Source organism: Nomia melanderi, chromosome 2 (assembly GCF_051020985.1).
Source record: "Nomia melanderi isolate GNS246 chromosome 2, iyNomMela1, whole genome shotgun sequence".
Classification (NCBI taxonomy): Eukaryota; Metazoa; Arthropoda; class Insecta; order Hymenoptera; family Halictidae; genus Nomia; species Nomia melanderi.
In genome coordinates this window covers 27363000-27384064 of record NC_135000.1, presented here as the reverse complement: position 1 = coordinate 27384064, position 21065 = coordinate 27363000, and the positions used below count along the sequence as shown (strand labels likewise).

At 32.9% G+C, this 21065-nt stretch overlaps 8 protein-coding genes across 17 annotated transcripts; 4 read left to right on the top strand and 4 right to left on the bottom strand.

Annotated features, from left to right (window-relative positions):
- Nucleotides 1-5: 5 nt before the first annotated feature.
- cert (ceramide transfer protein) lies at nucleotides 6-3593 on the top strand. Of its 2 annotated transcripts, XM_031991257.2 has the most exons (9): nucleotides 6-659; nucleotides 755-808; nucleotides 902-1021; nucleotides 1104-1341; nucleotides 1497-1780; nucleotides 1889-2056; nucleotides 2136-2564; nucleotides 2642-2774; nucleotides 2868-3593. In XM_031991257.2, the coding sequence occupies exons 1-9, from the start codon at nucleotides 618-620 to the stop codon at nucleotides 2993-2995; spliced, it is 1596 nt and encodes a 531-aa protein (XP_031847117.1). In that variant the 5' UTR covers nucleotides 6-617; the 3' UTR covers nucleotides 2996-3593. The 2 variants fall into 2 exon arrangements, with proteins under 2 accessions (XP_031847117.1, XP_031847116.1); XM_031991256.2 differs by having other exon boundaries at nucleotides 6-808.
- A 104-nt stretch (nucleotides 3594-3697) lies between these two features.
- On the bottom strand, nucleotides 3698-7725 carry Arp2 (Actin-related protein 2). 4 transcript variants are annotated; one of them, XM_076365021.1, is made up of 9 exons: nucleotides 7574-7725; nucleotides 7321-7431; nucleotides 6979-6996; nucleotides 6532-6549; nucleotides 6007-6086; nucleotides 5804-5939; nucleotides 5366-5725; nucleotides 5019-5297; nucleotides 3698-4937 (listed from the first exon to the last, which is right to left on the bottom strand). In XM_076365021.1, exons 1-9 carry the CDS (start codon nucleotides 7619-7621, stop codon nucleotides 4770-4772), a joined length of 1218 nt encoding a protein of 405 aa, XP_076221136.1. In that variant the 5' UTR covers nucleotides 7622-7725; the 3' UTR covers nucleotides 3698-4769. The 4 variants fall into 4 exon arrangements, with proteins under 4 accessions (XP_076221136.1, XP_076221137.1, XP_076221138.1 ...); XM_076365022.1 differs by lacking the exon at nucleotides 6532-6549; XM_076365023.1 differs by lacking the exon at nucleotides 6979-6996.
- A 58-nt stretch (nucleotides 7726-7783) lies between these two features.
- Nucleotides 7784-9810, top strand: purple (6-pyruvoyl tetrahydrobiopterin synthase purple). Of its 4 annotated transcripts, XM_076365028.1 has the most exons (5): nucleotides 7787-7933; nucleotides 8316-8351; nucleotides 8443-8522; nucleotides 8582-8808; nucleotides 9663-9810. In XM_076365028.1, the coding sequence occupies exons 1-5, from the start codon at nucleotides 7887-7889 to the stop codon at nucleotides 9702-9704; spliced, it is 432 nt and encodes a 143-aa protein (XP_076221143.1). In that variant the 5' UTR covers nucleotides 7787-7886; the 3' UTR covers nucleotides 9705-9810. The 4 variants fall into 4 exon arrangements, with proteins under 4 accessions (XP_076221144.1, XP_076221143.1, XP_076221142.1 ...); XM_076365027.1 differs by lacking the exon at nucleotides 9663-9810 and having other exon boundaries at nucleotides 8582-8869; XM_076365029.1 differs by lacking the exons at nucleotides 8316-8351; nucleotides 9663-9810 and having other exon boundaries at nucleotides 7784-7933; nucleotides 8582-8869.
- On the bottom strand, nucleotides 8876-10992 carry bwa (alkaline ceramidase). 2 transcript variants are annotated; one of them, XM_031991273.2, is made up of 5 exons: nucleotides 10728-10992; nucleotides 10494-10633; nucleotides 10236-10392; nucleotides 9928-10165; nucleotides 8876-9856 (listed from the first exon to the last, which is right to left on the bottom strand). In XM_031991273.2, exons 2-5 carry the CDS (start codon nucleotides 10584-10586, stop codon nucleotides 9535-9537), a joined length of 810 nt encoding a protein of 269 aa, XP_031847133.1. In that variant the 5' UTR covers nucleotides 10587-10633; nucleotides 10728-10992; the 3' UTR covers nucleotides 8876-9534. The 2 variants fall into 2 exon arrangements, with proteins under 2 accessions (XP_031847133.1, XP_031847134.1); XM_031991274.2 differs by having other exon boundaries at nucleotides 10823-10989.
- A 75-nt stretch (nucleotides 10993-11067) lies between these two features.
- Nucleotides 11068-12818, top strand: wuho (tRNA (guanine-N(7)-)-methyltransferase non-catalytic subunit wuho). The gene has a single exon (XM_031991265.2). It carries the CDS (start codon nucleotides 11493-11495, stop codon nucleotides 12651-12653), a length of 1161 nt encoding a protein of 386 aa, XP_031847125.2. The 5' UTR covers nucleotides 11068-11492; the 3' UTR covers nucleotides 12654-12818.
- Rpt4 (Regulatory particle triple-A ATPase 4) lies at nucleotides 12742-14682 on the bottom strand. Its single transcript, XM_031991263.2, has 7 exons — nucleotides 14480-14682; nucleotides 14239-14318; nucleotides 14133-14172; nucleotides 13921-14057; nucleotides 13472-13844; nucleotides 13138-13401; nucleotides 12742-13068 (listed from the first exon to the last, which is right to left on the bottom strand). The coding sequence occupies exons 1-7, from the start codon at nucleotides 14562-14564 to the stop codon at nucleotides 12878-12880; spliced, it is 1170 nt and encodes a 389-aa protein (XP_031847123.1). The 5' UTR covers nucleotides 14565-14682; the 3' UTR covers nucleotides 12742-12877.
- A 317-nt stretch (nucleotides 14683-14999) lies between these two features.
- Nucleotides 15000-16070, top strand: ox (ubiquinol-cytochrome C reductase complex subunit oxen). Of its 2 annotated transcripts, XM_031991286.2 has the most exons (3): nucleotides 15000-15299; nucleotides 15635-15706; nucleotides 15942-16070. In XM_031991286.2, exons 1-2 carry the CDS (start codon nucleotides 15159-15161, stop codon nucleotides 15668-15670), a joined length of 177 nt encoding a protein of 58 aa, XP_031847146.1. In that variant the 5' UTR covers nucleotides 15000-15158; the 3' UTR covers nucleotides 15671-15706; nucleotides 15942-16070. The 2 variants fall into 2 exon arrangements, with proteins under 2 accessions (XP_031847146.1, XP_031847147.1); XM_031991287.2 differs by lacking the exon at nucleotides 15942-16070 and having other exon boundaries at nucleotides 15635-15752.
- LOC116433298 (uncharacterized) lies at nucleotides 15782-20963 on the bottom strand. The gene is made up of 14 exons (XM_031991249.2): nucleotides 20701-20963; nucleotides 20392-20582; nucleotides 20136-20318; nucleotides 19851-20064; nucleotides 19568-19785; nucleotides 19312-19497; nucleotides 18389-18539; nucleotides 18146-18313; nucleotides 17566-17633; nucleotides 17265-17447; nucleotides 16748-17173; nucleotides 16477-16671; nucleotides 16105-16243; nucleotides 15782-16019 (listed from the first exon to the last, which is right to left on the bottom strand). Exons 1-14 carry the CDS (start codon nucleotides 20717-20719, stop codon nucleotides 15889-15891), a joined length of 2472 nt encoding a protein of 823 aa, XP_031847109.2. The 5' UTR covers nucleotides 20720-20963; the 3' UTR covers nucleotides 15782-15888.
- Nucleotides 20964-21065: the final 102 nt, after the last annotated feature.

Here is a 21065-nt window from a genome sequence, read left to right as displayed (position 1 = left end):
ATCGTGTAGAAAAAAAACAATACTGGACTGTACACTTCTCCCGTTATTTATTTTCATTGTTAACTCAAAATAATGTACAATTCCTTAGACGAAATAACAATGAGCATATAAAATTGTTAATAAATATATTTACAAAATATATAAATTATACTACTTATAAAATTACCACCAATCAACGAAGATTATATACAAGTGCACACATTACTCATGAAAATACTGCTTGAGTGAAACTGTTGATTTTCTATCTGCCACTTAATTCTTGTTATTTGCTAAAAAAATACAAGCTGTTGATGTTTCATTCATTTGATAAGGCGTTTTACATAAGGTTATGTACATGATAATTGATGATCGACATGTTCTGAGACGTTGTCCGCGTTCAATCACTGGTTGATTACCTTGCAAATTTTAAACTGATTAATTGAGTAACCAGTTATCGATAGACTTGCCCGTGTCAGTAACGTTAAATATATTCCTTCGGGTATGTTGAGTTTATCCTAAAGAACAATCAACGTCGAAACTGTGAAATTCACTCGTGAGAATGGCCGATGAAACAGAAATGGTTCGTCTTGCCGAAGATATCGAGTGTCTGGAAGCAGAGATAGACGGTGATGATGTAGATGAAGAAGGTTCCGACGGGGTTGTTGTTCCAGAGCTTCAGGGTACATTATCCAAATGGACAAATTATATACATGGCTGGCAAACTAGATTTATTGTTCTCAAAGATGGTACTTTATCTTATTACAAATCTGAGCAGGACAGTGGATTTGGATGTCGTGGTTCAATAAGTTTGTATAAAGCTAATATTAAGGTACGAACTGACATAAAGTAATTAGCATTGTATATTCTCTTGTAATTTCATGAAAAAGATCATGATATCACTCTTTACCACCTGTTTTGTTAGGCGCACGAATTCGATGAATGTAGATTTGATGTCTCTGTAAACGATTGCCTTGTATGGTATTTAAGAGCAAATTGTCCAGAAGAAAAGCAACGTTGGGTAGATGTTCTAAAATCTTACAAGGTATTATAATATTACAATATACAATGTCAGTAATAAATGTTTTATGATATGCTAAAACTGTGTTTGTTGTTGTTTTAAACAGTCGGAGTCTGGTTATGGAAGCGAAAATAGTCTGAAACGTCATGGTAGTGCCATTTCACTTGTGTCTAATACACAATCTATTACAAGTGCAGGTAGCTTTACTAAACGTGGTGTTAGAGGGTTGAAAGAAAAATTAGCAGAACTTGAAACCTTTAGGGATATCTTGATCAAACAGATTGACACTTTGCAAAAGTATTTTGACAATTGTGCAGAGAATGCTAAGAATATTCCCACGAAAGGTACATAAATTGATAATTTCTGTATACACACATTCATTTGTTTTATAGTGTTTTTTGTTTCATAATGTTTTTATAGGCATTGATGTTAAGTTAATGGCCTTTGTGGGAAATAGAGGTTTTTAATTATGGGTGAAAGAAAGTGTTATTTATTTCAGAAAATAAAGTTGAGACAATGTTTGATCCAGCTGAACAGGCAGTAGATTTTAAGGGAGAAGCAATAACATTCAAAGCAACTAGCGAAGGTGTATTAGCAACATTACAGCATTGTGTGGAATTAATGGTACAACGAGAAGATGCATGGCGTCGTAGATGGGAAAAAGAAGTTGAAAAAAAACGAAAAGTGCAAGAACTTTACAAATCTTTAAAGGATCAAGTTGGAACACAACAAACTGATTCGCCAAGACCTAGGCTTCTTATCCACGGAGGTCCAGATTATGAGGTTTGATTATATAAATTAATAATATATAAAAATTCAGAAAGTATTTATAAATATGTCATGTAAATGGTAAGTTTGATTCTGTAATTAAAATGTAATTTAATTTTCCAGGAAGGTCCACATAGTGCTCTCTGTGACGAAGAATTTTATGATGCAGTAGAGACTGGACTAGATAAAATTGACGAAGAAAATCAACTAAGAGATCGTTTGAAACAAAAGTCAGTTTCAATTTTAACTACTCCTACCATGTCAGCAGCCAAGCATAGACTCTGGCCAGAGGTATTGCTTTATTTTTATAACCATACTCATTGCATCTGAACAATACTACATTTTTCATTTATGCTTTATCCACGTGCAGATAGAAAAAATAACGATGCAACAGTTGCATTATGCACGACTTGGGGTAGGAGCCGGTGGATGGCAATTGTTCGCCGAAGACGGTGACATGCGGATGTACAGACGAGAAGAAGAAGCGGATGGCTTGGTAGTAGATCCTTTAAAGGCATGCCATGTTGTAAAAGGAGTTACTGGCCATGAAGTTTGCGAGATATTCTTCAGTCCTGAATACAGAACAGGTTGGGAAGCAACTCTCGAAGACATGACCGTAGTCGAAAATATTTCCAAAGATACTTTAGTATTTCTACAAACGCATAAGCGAATTTGGCCAGCAAGTCAGAGAGATGCGCTATTTTGGTCACATATGCGTCGAGTATCTGACGATGAAGATCCAGATGCACATGATTTATGGATAGTTTGTAATCATAGTACAGAACATCCCGATCATCCTGTGAGTTTTAGAAATATTTCAAATTTTTTCAATTTCGAATAGAAAATTAATCTATCATAAAATGCTTTACATTGCAGCCAAACACAGGAAAATGTGTAAGAGTTTATCTGACTGTGTGTCTTGTATGTCAAACCTTTATTGATCCTCCAAAAGATGAAGAAGAAATAAAAAGAGATAATATTACGTGCAAAATAACATACTGTTCTGTTGGTTAGTATTAAATATTTCTTGTTTAATTTATTTCATCGTAGATCGATACGTATAATTTATTACATATCTAATGCTCTTATCTGTTGACTGTAGTAAATCCTGGTGGATGGGCTCCAGCATCTGTTTTACGTGCTGTTTATAAAAGGGAATACCCAAAGTTCCTTAAACGTTTCACTAATTTTTGTATTGATCAGTGTAAAGATAAACCGATTACATTTTAAGTGTAATTGATAGATATTTCACATTTTCCATCCAATTCTTTATTTTACTGCATCGAAGCGTTTTCACGTTCGTGATGTATCAATATATCAAAGACAACAAATCAGAAGTTATATACTACAGAAATTTGAAACGGAAAACTCTCCTAGTATAAATGAAAGTGTTTTGTATACTATTTTTTTTTTATTTGCTTAATATGAAAAAATATATATATAGCTTAGTGGAACAGGATACAAACTGTTACATTGAAAGTGATTTATTAAAGTGTAAAGAAATATTGTATACACTTCCAAGATAAACTTTGTAATGTGGAACACACGCGCTGAAGCACTGTTTATAAATTATATTTACTTCTTTGAACAACAGCTTGTTATTTTATTGTTATACAGAATGCTATCGCAAGCCACTTGTAAAAATCTTAACAAAACAATTACATATATATATTTATCTATTGTTACATTATATATCAAATTAAATACGAAACTGTATAATACAAATTATATTGTTATTTTTATTTATACATAAAAATGTGTACAATGATACACAATTTAAAGGTCAAATGGAGAAACATAATAAAGACTGTTGTAGATTTGTCTTAATCATATTGTATCTTTTACTTTTATCCAATTTTTTAACATGGCATTTATATCATGATCTCAATAAAATTTCTTGACTTAAATATATTAAGTAGGAAAAACTCGTAGTTTATACAATCTTAATAATTATATATGTACAGGTTGTTAAACCAAATTAAGGAAAAGGTTTCATAAGAAATAAATTTATTTCTATAAATTATTTAACTAAAATTATAAAACTATTCTATATCATGTATGTACATCGTACAAAATAGTTTTACCTCATACCCTCTATTTAACTTGAGTTAATTGAAGTTTATGTTTTTTTTGACAACTTTGAATTATTTAAATGTACTATGTACTACATGTTTTTAAATACATTTTTAAAAAATGATGTGTGATAAAATTTAACTTAAATTCAAACAAAATTTCTTGTTCCAATTATGGAGTCCTGATGTAAAGATATATATTGTGTTTTTGACTTCTTATAAACTAATTATTATGAATTACAATAATGGCCAAAATTTAAGATCAACATATGCACATGTTTAGAAATGTATATTTAATTGAAAACTAAAATCATTAAAATCTTATAAAAACAAATACAGTGTAATAAATGCATTTAGTTATTCCAGTTCTGTATTTTACACATAAAAGTAGAATTTTATATTTTTATTATAATATAATATTTACAATTTTAATTACTTAATTTTAGCCATTATATTAATCAATTGTTTTCTAACGTGATTATACATACAATACATTGAATTTCATAAAAACCGCTGTGAATTTAAAAAAAAATAGATATACATTGATTGCAATGCACAACGTATATCCATGGACAGTCAAAGTTCATTTCAGTTTGATAAAAAAGAAAGTGAGTGTTTGTGACAATCATATTTACAATGTATATAATCTACAAATGTGCTATTCATCATGGCAAATATATAAATATATACTTATCAATTTCAAATGTAATAGAATTGTATGTTAGTGTATATAAAATGAAATTAAGTCCGATTAGAAATTTTAATATTTTTAAGAATTCTCAATTATGTTTGTCACTTGTACAAGTTTAAGACAATAAGTTTGCATAAATCAGTAGTGAAAGCAAAATACAAAAACTGCAAATACTTTTTAAGTGACTTCGGATATAAAAAATGTGTATTTGTTTTCTATATTTCAATTACTATTTTCTTTATTATTTATAAGAGCGTAATTTCTTTAATACACTAAGACCTTTTTCCTCATATTCTTCCTTAGTTATCCACACTGCGTCCCGATCTTTTGTTATTTCTGCTAATACTGCACCGCCCATGAAAACCATATCTTTACGCCTTGGAGAATCTTCAATTTTTATCTTGAATTTCTGGAAACACATTGAACAATATATAAATATATATCTTAGTTTACAATGAAACTGAAATGAAAATAAATTCGTTATAATTACATTTAATTTTGAAGTATCGTTCTTTAATACTCTTTGTAGATAAAGCTGCTTAATTTCTCTTTCAAGTCTAGATGGAAGACCAGGATACATTGTACTACCACCACTTAAAACAATATGTTTGTATAATTCACTCCTTATATCAATAGCAGCTCCTTGTATAGTACTAAATACTAATTCAGCTATTCCTTGCGCTTCAACATTGATTAAATGTGGTTGAAATAATGCTTCTGGCGCTGCAAATCTTTCACCGCCTACTTTTATTACTCTTCCGTCAGGAAGCTACAAAATGAACAAGTAAATATAAGTTACATTTATGTTCTCTGACAATACGACTAACTTTTACTTACGGTATAAGACTCGACTAAGACTGTCGTCTCGAGTGCTAATTTCTCCTCAGTTTCGATATTATATCCAATATAACATAACTTTTCTTTCATCATCCTAACTGTTTCAAAGTCAGCTGAATGATTAAATGCATAACCACGTAATAAAAGAAGTTTTATTAAATGCATTGTGATATCTCGACCAGCTATATCTAGTCGTCGAGTAAGATGAGGTAAAGCACGTTCTTCGAACACAGGACAAATATGAGTGACTCCATCTCCGGAATCTACTACAACACCGCTAATCAATCCTTGAGCATATAATGTAAGTACTGCTTGAATTGCAATGTACGTTCCAGCAAAGCCATATTTTTCAAACATTACCTAAAATCATTTTATACAATACATAATTAATTACATTTAGATTTTCATGAAAAAAGTTTGTATCTGTATTTGTTTTACCTCAATCATTTTCTCCCTATTCGTAATAGGATTCATTGGTGGTTCTGTTAACAAGATCTTACATTCTTTAGGATTGATGTTCATTTTCTCTTTTCCAAATGTATAGTCCCACACATGACACATATCTTCCCAGTTTCTGTTAGATGAATTAGCAATTTAATAATTTATAATACAATGCGGATTAGATACATTTGCATACTCACCTAACAATTCCATTTTGCATCGGGTAACTAATTTCTAACATAGATCGAAGTTTGCTTGCTTCATCTCCAACCATTAAATCCTGTGATAGTAAATTACAATGACTCAAACGTAACTATGTGTCCTGAATATACATATGTATATATATTTTATTAACATAAATTATTAGTATTTGTATAATTCAACAAATCATTCTAGTGCCTTACAGTTTATGTTATTTAGAATGTACATAACTACAAAGATGAATGTGAAGTCTTTTCATCTGCATAAAAAATAATTTTTCTTTCAGTTTTTATTACAGAAAATTGATTACTAACGAGTACATTACCTTTCTCCTTCTAATATTTGTATATTCGTTTAGAAATAATAATACCAGGTACTTAAATATCTTCACATGTATAAGAAAAAAGAAAGCTACAAAAACTACATAAACCCTATTAATAGGTGAGTAAACGTTTTAGTTCTTTAAGCACTGATTTAGTACTGACAGATGTACATATTAGCATCAAAAAATGCAAGAAACTTACAGGCATGTGAAACACATCCTATGAGAGCAAGTGTAAGCACATAAATATATTAGATAATTATAAAAATACAATATACACATAAACCCACACACATAGATATAGATATCAACTAGATAAATGTTCTTATCTCTTTTAATATTGCATATTCTTTATGGATTCAATAATGGCTGCAAAATGGTAATTGAGAATGTGGTGGGTAAATTAACCACAGACAATTACAACAAAAAGAATAACTTTGATTAATTAAATTTCTATATAAATTGTTATATAGTCTAGTATTTTTAAAAATAATAGCCATCTTACTTTTCACATGTACACTCCATTCTGATATTTGTTAGTGAAAAGGATTAGCAAGTCAAACTTTATTTACATCAGTGGACAAATGCATGGATTATTTTCAATCAAATTTAAACATTGAAGCACACTGCATAATGTGAATTGACTTACACGAATACAATATTCTTGCTGAAAATTAAGCGAGTTATTAATATATTGCTTGAAAATTATTAACTACAGGTATTTTTCCATAGCGAGAAGATACTTCTAAGTTTAACAATGAAAATGAGAAAAGTTCAACTTTTAAGTCTCCTCATAAAAGTGCATAATTAAAGTTGTTTATCTCAATTATTGAAATCATATATTTTCATAAAATACAAGGAACACATACTAAGTTTAAAACAACCAAATTTTGTCCACAAATCATATTTACAATCAAATCGCAAATAATGAAATGAATTATGAGAAATATTCTAATTCCTTTAATTATGCTTGAAAAATTGAAAAATCTACCTTGACGTCTATGTCTCCTATCTTATTGACTGCTCTGATTATTGGACGTCCAACTATTGATGGAAATATATGCGCTGGAAAGTTTGCTCCTGCATATCCACACTTGACAAACTGTAAGCAGATAATTGTTAAGTATAAAGTGTAAATTGTTACTTTATCATAAAGTAATAATGACAAATAATTAAAAAAAAAAAATACACATAAAGAAACATGAAAAGAAATCATAGGTAAAAGTGAAATCGTATAATCTTACTCCTGTTCCATTATCGCAAACAATTATCTTTCTGCCTTTGCTATCCATTTTCCGTCGATGTTATTATTTAAACCGATCTTTTCGTTCTTTAGGTTAAATTATATTAAACATTACACACTCCGCAAAGTGACTAATTCCTACGAGTTTTAGGGCGTTACCGGCATGACGTTTTTGGAAGCAACGAACGTTGTAAAATCAAACTTATATTCACTTTAAAATGATAAATGTTCTTGGTAGATAAAACCGATATTCGTAATTTGGAAACAGTCTACGTTCCAGGCCAAGTCACTTATACCACACACTGAACAAGTCAATGGCACAAATCACTAATTTTCACCGTAAGATCCTGTCGTATTCCAGGTTCGTTTCTTAAGTCCGACACGCAATCGTTACAGCTCGATTGGCTCGGCAGTATCTCTTTCGAACGACTTGTTATCAACTTTTGTTCTTTACTCTGAAGGATAAAACATTTCCGTTTGTACACCTCTCTTTTATTCAACATTTTATTATATATGTTACATTGATTTAAAAAAAAAACTAAATGATACGATAATAATATTGAAAAAAAAAGTAGAGCTCTAGGAAGGAATAAGCGAAATCATTTTATCCTTGAATCATTTTTTTTGTAATATACTTTTCGCTTAATAATTAATTTTATAAACTTTTAATAATATAAAAGATATAAATATTATATTTTTAATAAATAACATATAATGGCACGACCGATTGCTTATTTAACTAGAAAAGAAACGATCTCCAGCTGTCACCGTTTGCATAGGTACCGCAATTTACTGTATTGTGTAACTTATATTTTTCAGTATCTGCGATATTCATTATATTATTATTTATTTAATTTAATTCCTTTTTAGCGATAATTTATCAGAAGAAGAAAACAAAAACGTGTATGGAAAATGTAATAATTATTGGGGACATGGTCACAATTATACAGGTATTTTTTGTTATTATTCGAATATTTATTAGTTCTTACATAAATTCTTTTTATTCTAGTTGAAGTCACTGTGCGTGGACCAGTGGATTCTGTAACTGGTATGGTAATGAATTTATCAGATTTAAAATCATATATGAAAACAATCCTGATGGAACAGTTGGATCATAAAAACTTGGACAAGGATGTACTTTATTTCAAGGATGTTGTTTCAACTACTGAAAATGTAGCCATTTATATATTTAATGAATTAAAAAATTTGATGCCTAATCCAAAACTATTATACGAGGTAAAAATCTATGAAACTGACAAAAACATTGTTGTTTATAGAGGAGAGAATGAATTATAATACTTAGTTAATTTTCAAATAAGATATACTTTTCACATATAAGAGTACATAAATATATCACAATGTATTTTTAATGATCACACATAAAATATTGGTCTCCTTATCTATATATGTAAATACAATAATGTATAAATTGTTTACATAAGATACTGAATTTATTATAGTCAAGTAAACGTGTAATATATAAAATAATATATAATTGTTGAAAAAAAATAGTCAAGATATATTTTCCATTCTTTGATATCACACTAACTAATATAAAATAATAATAAATGGTTAACTTTATTTTCACGTCAGTTCAATATACACAAATATATTAGAACAATATTCATTCACATCTGTTAAGAGAATAAATGTTTTGTATGTTCTATCTTAATATTGCACTCTTCTAAAGATAGTCTACTAATTCCTTAACCACATATATTTGTACAAAAAGTAATATCTAGAGTAGTATCACAAATTTAAACAGACATTCTATATAGCATAGACAGATGTAAAATATATATAAATATATCTTTGTAAAAACACTGGTACAAAGTTAAGTTATTAAAATAAGCAAAGTAAAGAACATACTTAAAGATCTACTGTGTTTTATCTGTTAGTCTTCAAAATTAAGATCCTTGATTGATAAACGCAAAGCAGCCTTCTTAATTTCTATATCAACATTTATATATTTGTGTTTGTATCAAGCTTAATGTAACTCTTAATTGTTACATATGGTATACCAAGTTCAAAGTCATCCTTTGGCCAATATCTTAATACTGCAGATTGATGTGGTTTTTCATCCTTTACAGAGAAATAAGCAAAAAGCACAGCTGCCGAGTAACTTGCAATGAAAATAAACAAATGCCAAAGCGCATGCAAATAAGGGAAGTTCAAGTTTAACCATGTATCACAAAATAGACGATCATTTAACCAGCAAGTGACCGCTAATAACCAAACAGCACCGCATCTTAAACCCAATCTATAAACTCTCTGGTTCTTGGTCCTTAAAAATGGGTATAACACATTGTAACTTGGTACTAATTTATACTTACATTATAAACATTCATTATTTACCTTTTTAATTCAATTATCATAAATCCAAATGCTGGTATGCCAAGAGTCATTAATGCAAATGCATTTATCGCGGGATGTATAAATGATAAACCACTTGCAATAAGGGTAGGTAGCATTGCACATATAGAAAGAAGTTTTCTGTCATTGTGTAAAATATTTGGAAAATATCTTCTTGGGAAAAACATACAAAAACCTGCCATATACACCCATAAAATAGCTAATTCATCTAACAATTGCCCTATTAAAATAAAAAGGAAATATTTCAATTATATTTATCATTTTCATATTTACAGTAAAGGATTACTCACCTATAAGAGACAAAGTAGCATGAAAATATGCGCTGCTGAGCCCTACTATCATCAATAAAAACCAAATTACATGAATTCCAGGATTCACAAATCTTCCATAATCCCTGAACAAATGCATAAGAACAGGAGGAAGCAATAAAAACACCAAATTACTCAGCTATAAATAAAGAAAATTAAACGTCTATTATTATTTGTTGCATTCAAAAGTTGATTAAACAACATCGTACACGTTTATTATTATTCTTGTAAAATACAAACCGTATTCATAAATTCTGCTATACTAGAAGAAATGCTGTAATTACGTTCGCACCAGTCAACTGGTGAACTACCAGCTTCGAATGGTTTCCACATATCGAAGTACGTGTAATGTGTCACTTAATTAGAATAAATATCAAAATCTGAGAACACAAAAATTCTTACACTATAATTGTTAAACAGACACGTGCAATGTTTAATATTTGAAAAATTATCAACGATTTGATTGAATCTTACAAAGAGCGTGAGAACAAAGAAATGTTTACAGAATCTCTTCGCACGATGTTAAATGCTTTATATTATCTTGGATAAATACTTTGATGTATACTAACGGTTTCTCTTATATATACACAACGTGTTTTATATCTGTAATAGTGGATTGCACAAAAGGTGTCTACTTCGAAAAGAGATGGGGGGAACGTCAGTGCTTGTTTGTGTTTTTATGAGGTACTAACAAAGAGACAGTTCCGTATCTCATCGTATGCTATTGCTACACATTCTTGAAGACTATAATATACATTGAGTCTACGTCAGTGATACCATACTTTGCCTATTAAATGAAGAAATTCTTTTCCATAGAAAGATACTAACAAATATGACATAAAATTCATAAACGTTAAAAGATTTTATTTATTATTCACAATTTTTATTTCTAGCTGGCGATGAATGGTAAATATATTTTTATTTTTCATTTTGATCATTTTTAATGCAACGGTGTTAGTTTTTTCTAAACGTTGGTAATACATATGTACAGCTATATTGTATGCGATTTGTGTTGTGCACGTGGAGTCCCATTTAGATGCGAAGTTTATTCGTTTTTACTTGTAAATTGAAAATTAACTGTACATAAAGAATGAATTTAATTTACTGTGATCTTGTTACTTTATAATGTATTTATATGTAATATTGTGTTTTTTACGTATGTAAACCATCACATCTTCCTGCGTGAAAAATTCCGAATAGGTTCTAAACATTTCGTTTATCAAAGTTCATGTTGCAAGTATGAGCTTTTGTATATATGATTCAGACATTGCTCTGTGTACAAACGAGCAAGTCGTGATATACAATCTTGAAAATGGTATGGATAAAACGATCCATTTACCTGAACTGCAAACGGATAAAAAGATTAATTTACACAATAATGTAACTATGGAAGCATTCCATACTCTAACAAATATGACATTCTCAAATGATGGGAAATATTTTTTTGTTTGTACGAATCGCAAACAATTGTGCCTCTACGAAAGAAAAGATCAAAATCTTTTATTTAATCGGACACTAGCAAGAGCAGCTAGCAAAGTACGATTTACACCTAGTAATGATATAGTTGTTGCGGATAAAACAGGAGATGCTTATCTATTTCCAAATAATAAATCTGACAATGCAGTGCTATTGTTGGGGCATTTGTCGATGTTGCTTGATGTACTGATTACAGAAGATGAAAAATATATTATTACCACGGATAGAGATGAGAAGATCAGAGTATCAATGTTTCCGAATTCATATAATATTGTGTCCTATTGTTTAGGGCATAAAAAATTTGTAACAAACATTTTAGAATTGCCTCATGACAGAAGCATTTTGGTGTCTTGTGGTGGAGATGGTGTTTTTATTTTATGGGACTATAGAAATGGAAAGGAATTATTGTCTGTTGACTTTTGCGATAAAATACCTAAAGCTGATATTGATAACTTTAATCAAAAGCTTCGGGATTGTCATTTAGATGAAACAGTAGAAATATTACCTGTTAAACATTTAAGACTTTTTGCGCTTAATGCTACATCATCTTTATCTGTGATGAGCTTTTATGATAACACATTGTTATTGGTTTACATCATTAATGGCACCAAAGAATCAAAATTTGAAGCTACATATATTCAGTCTATAGTTCTAGATAATGAACCTATAGAATGTCATTTTTATAAAGGAAATTTGTGGATACTAAATGAAGTAGGCTTTCAAGTATATGAATTTGAACAAAATAATTTCGTACTCAGTGACGCAACAAACTGTAAATTAAATAAATTAAATAATATTTGGCAAATGTTGAGGAAAGATTCAATTAAACAAAATTTATTTCCAATTTTATATAAAAGAAAGTATGATAATGTACAAGAATATCTGGAAAGGAAAAAAACACGTCTTTCAAATATTACTGAATAATATTTGCCATTCAAGAAATCACGTCTTTTCGTAATGGACGAATTAAGCTGAATTGTACAGTCTGTGACATTAAACCTTACCCAATGAATTCACATTATCAAGCAAATATTTCTATTATAAAATACAAATAGTATTACAATAAAGTAAATTCGTTTTATTGAACCACACATTCGTTAATGAGTAATCAATCGTGTTTTAAAGTTAATATAATCAATATATTCCAATTATACTGGCTTATAGTCTAATTTCGATTCAAGTTTCTTGTTGTCTGAGACCTTCCTTACAGCCTTCATGAAGTCTTCTTGCACTACATATTCTCTTTCTAATCTTATTGCGAACAATCCTGCTTCAGTACAGACATTCCTCAAATCAGCTCCATTGAATCCATCAGACAGCTTAACTACTGCTTCATAATCTACATCAAATTGAAAGCATTAGTATGCTATACATATAATAAGAAGAAACTTGCAAAATAATTTCTTACCAATTTCTCCATGCTTAGATACAGGTGCGGCATGAATTTTCAAAATTTCCAAACGTGCTTGTTCATTAGGCAGTGGTATCTCAATTTTTCTGTCTAATCTACCAGGTCGTAATAAAGCTGGGTCCAAAGTGTCTGGTCTGTTTGTTGCCATTATCATTTTAACTTGACCCAAAGAATCAAAACCATCCATTTGATTTAAAAGTTCCATTAAGGTTCTTTGAATTTCTCGATCAGCACTTGTACCTTCAGAAAATCTGCGTCCACCTGTATAGTAAAAATGAATAATATTATAAAATCATTGTCTTATTATTTTTGTAAATTATAATGTTGGTACCAATTGCATCAATTTCATCCATGAATATAATGCAAGGCTGATGATCCCGTGCATAGTTAAACATCTCTCTAATCAACCGTGCTGATTCACCAATATATTTATCAACAATAGCACTTGATACTACTTTCAAGAAATTTGCATCTAATTGGCTGGCAACTGCTCTAGCCAATAATGTTTTTCCAGTTCCTGGAGGACCATACAAGAGGCATCCTTTTGGTGGTGTTATGCCCACTCTTTGAAATAATTCTGGATTCAGTAATGGTAATTCTATAACTTCTCTTAATTCTCTTATTTGTTCACTCAAACCACCAATTACATTATATGTAACAGCACCAGGATCTTCATGAGACATGTTGTATACTAATGGATCCACCTATGTACATTAATTAATATATACAATTTATATTAATTTCATTCTTATATAAATATTTTAATAAAATAGATTTTACCTCGCGTGGTAAATATCGCATTATAGTAAGAGTAGTCATATCAAGCGCCACTCTTGTTGCAGATTTCAACTTATTTTTATCGAGTTGTCGTCTACAACCAACAACATAACGTGGCCCATTTGTTGCTTTTACTATAACTGCAAATATAAGAATATATTCATTGAGTGTTTAGTTGAAAATATCATGTATCATTACATTTCTAGATCACTTACATTTTTCTTCTGTAAGTTGTTTTAATACTTCCCCAACAATCTAAAATATTCATACTTTTAAGATTTAAATATTAAAATATGTAAGATTAAATAAAAATCATTTCACCTGCCCAACACTTTGTAAAGCTTTCAGGTCATTTTCTGATTTATCATATTGTTTCGTTAAATCTTTGAGGTTTTCTCGCACTAAAACCATAAAGATTAAAAAATAATAATTTGTTAAATAGAATTGTTGCTATTATTGTTTTGATAGCAAATATTGAGAATAGCTTAGTGTATAGGATTAAGGTTATGTAAATAAAAGTACTAATTACAGTGCAATAAATTAAATAATAAACGGATCTTACTTTCTTTCAATCGTGATTCAACTTCTTTATGCTCAAGAAGTTTTTTTCGATAATCTTGAAGTGCTTTATCCCTAATCGCCTGCATGGTAGATGTCAACTTTTCGTATTTTGCTGTCTAACCGTCTTTGACAATGTACGTACTATAGACGTTGAACAGATTTCAGAAAACTACTCTAGCACAAGCACTGATAGTGGAAGTTATGAAGTTCTCCGCCTCTTTTTGAGCCATGAACTTATATGTACGAACGCCTCATGCAATAAAATTTTCTGTCTGATTTTCTATATTATCGATACATCAAAACCAATGCCATTTAACACTTTGTAATTTATCATTAATTGGTAAAAAAGAAACTGATATGATTCGTCTATTATGCGACATTAATATTATGTGATCATCAATTTCAAATTTTATTTATCAATCATTAATCGTCTTAATTAAATACTTAAATAATTTCAAATATAATTTCCCTTTTTCTCTTTAGTTACGATATGCAACACGAGTGGCGTTGCAAAGTATTCAATTTTTCATGTGAGAATCAACTACCTGCAGTGACGTATGGTACAAGGGTGTCTCTGCATTAGGAAAGGGATATTACGATTAAGTTGAACGAACGTGGAACGTTCAGAGACTTATATTCTAGAATTGACATCTTTACGTGGAATAATTTAAGATAGAAAAATGTCTCAAATGAAAGTTCTGTATAATACAATTTTTAAAAGATCTTCTACCTTCACCGTAGCCATTTTGGTGGGCGCTTTTCTGTTTGAGCGAACATTGGAGATAACGACTACAAAAGCGTTTGAATCAATTAACAAGGGGGTTTGTATGAATAATATTTATATTTTAAAGTCATGTTTTAAATTGTATTAATATTCTATTCAGATGACATAAGTTAAAATTATTTCTTACTATTCAGTGCATATTATTAGTAGTTAAAGTTCATCACTTATTTTGGTAAATTATTGAGATTGATTTTACAAAATTTTCTTAATTTTGTGAGGAAACAAGGTTATATACTACACATGGTTATTATCATTCTTTCTTTAAGAGAAACGAAATAATAATATAGTTAAAAAGTGTTGCATAACAGGACTATAGATTTCTCAGGGAATAAATAATATTTTTAATCTTACATTATGTCATTTTTGTTTCAGAAACTATGGAAAGATATTAAACACAAATATGAATAGATAAACAATGCGAGTCATTCATTATTAGTTAAATAGGTATGTTATGTTTCCAATTAATATAAATAAAGAATAATCTTTTGAATGCGTGATGATTTCATTCTTTTTATAATGTTATTATTAAACAAGCACCTTTTATTTTCTTTGAATATAAGATCTAAACAATAAAAAGTAAAAAGAATAAGCATACATGTATAATTAAAGAAAGTAATCCTGAAATATTATTGGTGGGGCTCCATGAAACGACCGCAAAATAGTGTTGTCTTTGTTACAGAATCCACGATCAAAAATAAGAATGGTCTATCCAATTTAATATCATTATTCAGCAATGAAAGAAATTCAAATCCTATTTCTGTAAATATCAATTTTCATTAAATACATAATATAGATTTATGGTAGCAAAGAGACGTTAAGAGAAGAAATTTTCATTAAGGTACCTGTATCTGCAGCAGCTACTGTTCCTTCTTCATCAACATTTATTTTAACATTCTGCAATACATTTGTTACATGTAGGGTATCGTTGGACGCGATCATTGTTAACCTTGCATTAGAATTAAATATACCTTCGATACCCAACTGAAAAATGGTAATTTTCTAATTAACGTTCACAGTTAAAGGTAACAATATAGTTAGCTAATCAGTTTACTAGGACTATAAAGAAAAATGTTGAGGATTCCAACTGATATGAAACCATAAACTTTCCCTTATAGTCCAGCTAGATTCGTTACTTTATCATATTGGTACCTTCAAGGATATCCTTTAGCAGTTGTTTCGTATCTTCAAAGAAAATCATAAATAATTGTACTCACACGTTGTAATGTAGGTACTACATTAAGGTTGTTTTCAATACTGAACTTTGGTACATGGATTGTAACACTTCTTTCCATTAAACTGCTCAGCAACACGGAAACAGGAACAGTAACTAAATCTCTGGATAATATTCGTAGGTACCGATCCTTATTTCTTTTATTCGGTGTTACTATCAACATCGATGTTCTGCCATCCTAAAAATCACACGTATAAGTTACAGCAAAGGTTACATCGACATTTCAATAATTACGTTCAAGCCATTCATCCTACCGAGTATGGAATTTCTAAAACGTCCGCGTCTATCGAAGATATGTACGCAGAGCGGTACAAATACTTGTGGGTCATAAACGGAGTATTCCGGCATTCACCGTTTGGAATATAGAAACATTCTTCTCTCGTTTTCGCCTTGTCGAAGGCTCTCAACCACTTTCCTTTAAAGTAGATTGCCGAAGTTAACAGTAACTGCGTGTCAGGAGGAACATTCTGTACCAAAGGTGAAGAAATTTGCGCGCGTGTTACTCGCTGAACCCAGTTGTTTATATCAAGAGCGACACTCTGTGGATTCGCAAAATTGACAGTCTTTACATCTGCTGTGTAATGGGAGCGTAAGATCTTTGTATAGTTATCCGATAAGTTCAGTTTCTGGTCTATCCAAAAGCAAGTCGACAGATCAATTTCGGTGCCATTTACGTTTTTCTGTAAACGAAATCAGAAACATTGCCTACACGTATATCTAAATTGCTTATTAATTATCCAGCATTGTGGAATTCTCAATATGTTCCTGTACCTTCAAAGATAACAAAACACGTTGTGTATTCTTTCTTATACTCGACTCGCTGTCGGGTAATCTCAAAGTAGACACGATTTCTGATCTCGTGTCTCCGTCGGATCCTTCGGTGAGCATAGTCAAAGCCGCTTTAATGCTGGCGGGTGACGATACTAAATTTCCAACGTATTCATTACTCAAGTCCTGGAATGACGCCATACACGATGTTAATTCGTTTCGTAGATTGAATCCATCAACGCTTGACACGGCGCTTAACGCGTGAAAATTATTCAAAGAATTCATGGACGGACGATTCTCTCACCTGCATAAAGTACGTGTTGAAGAGATTGTCCCGATCATCGGCTCTCAGGCCGACCTGCAAGTTGGAGTCTAGAAATATGTTCACGTTAATGTCTCCCGCAAACCTTCAACGTCTACTTATACCGAAAACCAGCAACGTGTTTCTTTTCCGCAGAGTCCCGAAAGAAATTAAGCTGTTCCTGTATTCGAGTAAAACTGTAGCCCAGGAGTGGGTGTGATCCCAGGGATCAGAGTAGCTTGGAGTACGGTTAGCTGCGTATTTAAGTGGAAGAATTACAAACGCACGCATGCAGGGATTCGGAATAATTTAAGTATTTATTGATTACTTTCGCTACATTAAAGCTAAGATAACGTTAAACGCCAACGGTCCGATAGAAATGAGAAGAAAGGAGGAAGAAGAAGTTACGCAAAATCCGAAACCGGTTTGGGAAGGTCAGACGGGATCGTCCGGAGGTAAATAGAAGCGAAAGTGGTTGAAGAATAGGCAGAGAATAGTCGAGTAAAGAGGAACGTTTCGCGTGAATCCGTTCACCACCGAGCATCCATGAAATCAACTGCACCATACGTCGAAAAAGATTAACCTGCGTCCGGTACGTCCGCGAAGTGAGTCTGAAACTCCGGCGCATCGCTGGGGTTCGCCACTCTGCCCGAGTAAAGGATCGTCGCCGTGGACTCGTCTTCGATGAAGAATGCGAACGGATGATTCGCGTGGAAGGTCATGCCGTCGATTTTATTCCCAATTTCGACCTCTGGAACGAAAGGCACCGCTTGACGACAGTGTCGGCAGACGAAATATTAGCGGAAGGCCAAACGGGAATATTCACCAGTGGCCGCGAAGGCTGTAGTTCCATTCTCGTTCACTTCTATTCCGGTCTTTTGCACGATGTCCGACACTTTGAGGTGTCTCGAGATACGCCTGGTGATGGCTATGTTCGTCAGAGAAGCCGTGTCGTCGAAAATGTCACGGATACCGAGCTGATCGAGTGAACAGGAGCAAATGAATATTATGGTATTAGCGAATAAGTTTCATTAACGATAACATTGTGGAACAAATTTGAACCTATGCTTTTTGCAATAACCACTAGGTGATTCTTATAGATGGTTATTGCAAAAAGCAGCATAGCTTAAAATTTGTTCCACTATTTCATTTAGTCTACGATCAAAATCTTCAAAATATTTCTTATTTTTTTTTTTACAATATTATATCAGTATATTTCTTAGAATAAAAAACAGTTTTGAAGATAGTTTGGTAATTATAGACTAAATGAAATGAAGCAAACGATCCGAGACTGCCACCGAATTGCAAAGCGTTACAGATTACATTGTGGAACAAATTTTAACCTATGCTTTTTGCAATAACCATCTATAAGAATCACCTAGTGGTTATTGCAAAAAGCAACATAGGTTAAAATTTGTTCCACAGTGTAATCTGTAACACTTTGCAATTCGTTGGCAGTCTCGGATCATTTGCTTCATTTCATTTAGTCTATAATTATCAAATTATCTTCAAAATTGTTTCTTATTGTAAGAAATATACTGATACAATATTGTAAAAAAAATAAGAAACATTTTGAAGATAATTTGATCGTAGACTAAATGAAATGAAACGATCCGAGACTGCCACCGAATTGCAAAGCGTCATGTCATTGCTGAAACATAATTGCTAATAACAAAAGCAAATATTCAATAGAGTTCATACAGAATTCTGCAGGCCGTAAAGTCGCAGCGGATGCACAGATTAACGTACCTCGCGCAGAGCAGGCTCCAAGTGAGTAGTATACTGGAACTTAAATTTCGGAATCATAACGTCCACGAGTAAGTCCTGCATCAGCCACATGTGTCGCGTCAACACGTACTGGTTAATGTTCTCGGCGACTTGACCGATTCCGTCTTGAGTTTGCGGCAGTATCAGGTACAGGGAGAACTTGTTTCCCTACGATCAGACAAAATGGAATAAAATCAACCGAACGGAGATACACGCGTAGAATTGCGGTTTCGCGTACGTCGTACGGTATGCGCAGAATCTTCGCGTTCAGTTCCGAGGACTCGGAATAAAAGAAGTGACGATTGGTGTGCATGAATGGAACTTGAACGGTCCGTTTCGAATCCACGTGAAACGATCCGATCCGCGTGTCTTCCGGCGAGAAGTATTTGCGGTACCACGACCCCTTGAAGTAGACCGCGTTCATCATCAGCATCAGCGACTCCTTGACTTTGTCCTCTGAAAAAGAGCATTCGCCGTTACCCGGATCTCTCATCCGCTCGATCATCCTCCGGATGTCTCACCGTCCTCTATCATTTTCTGTATATTGCCGTTGGTAACGTTGCTGATCCAGCCGTTGACACTTTCAACGATCGGACGAGCGTTCGATAAATTCGCGTGAATCACGTCAGTGCCATAAAAAGTTTTCAAGATAGCCTGGTATCGTTGCCTGATTACGATGTTCGAATCAATGTAGACTCGGCTTCCAATGTTCAGACTGTACGCCGGTGAACTCTCCTGCAAGACGGTCACACTCGGAAGATTATACTTCGAAGCGAGATAGCGTTCGCGAACTCTGAATATCTCACCTGAAGCGACCGCAAGATATCGCCGAATTTATTGCGAACGGCCGGCAGAGAGCCGGGCAGCTGCATCGCGCTGGCAATTTCGTCGGCGGATTGTTCCTGCGCCCCCTCGTACAGCAAGACCAACGCGATTTTCAGCGATACCGGGGACAAAAGGAAATTCCCGGTTTCCCTCCTGCTCACCGCCTGACAATGGAACGGGGAACACGTGAGAATGCATAACGAAGGGGACGTCGCTCGAAAGCTTTCCGATAGTTACTTTGAACAGCATCCAATCGAAAGTGGAGAACCGTTCCCCTTGAAAGGGCACGAAGTCGTCCTCCATATTCTGGTTGGAGTTTTTGGCAGCGAGGTTTATCCCCTGCGGAGCGTCGTTTGCGTCAGCGGGGATTCCCGTCGTTTGGCAGCCGCATCCCGCGAGCGATACGATGCACACGAGCGTCACGTATCCTAGAATTTTTACGTTTCGCGTTCAAACGACTGAAGAGGCACCGGTTCCTCGACTTCGATCGAGAGCGAGATGTAAAACGATACCGGAACAGTTCTCAGATACTAGAATAGAACTTACCTAACATATCGGTCTTCATAATTGCAGAGATTCGTTCGCGTCGGTCAGCGCTCGAGCTACGCGCTACTCGCCGGATCCGATGACGCGCCGCGACAAAATGGCAATGTTGTTTTCCAAGCTCATCCGGCGGCGTTCACCAAACGGAGAACCGGTCGGTCGGCTTTGTCCGTGCGTCTGTCCGTCCGTTTGTTAGCTCTCGTGTTCCGTACCGCTAACGCGACGAACGAGAAGCGTCGCAACGCGGAGAGGACCGACTGTGCGCCCGACAGGACGAATCGACCGGGAAAAGGAGCGTTAAAGATGATTCACGACCGGAAAAAACGCAGTTAACCGATTTCCTATAACTTCTCCGCTAATATCGACGA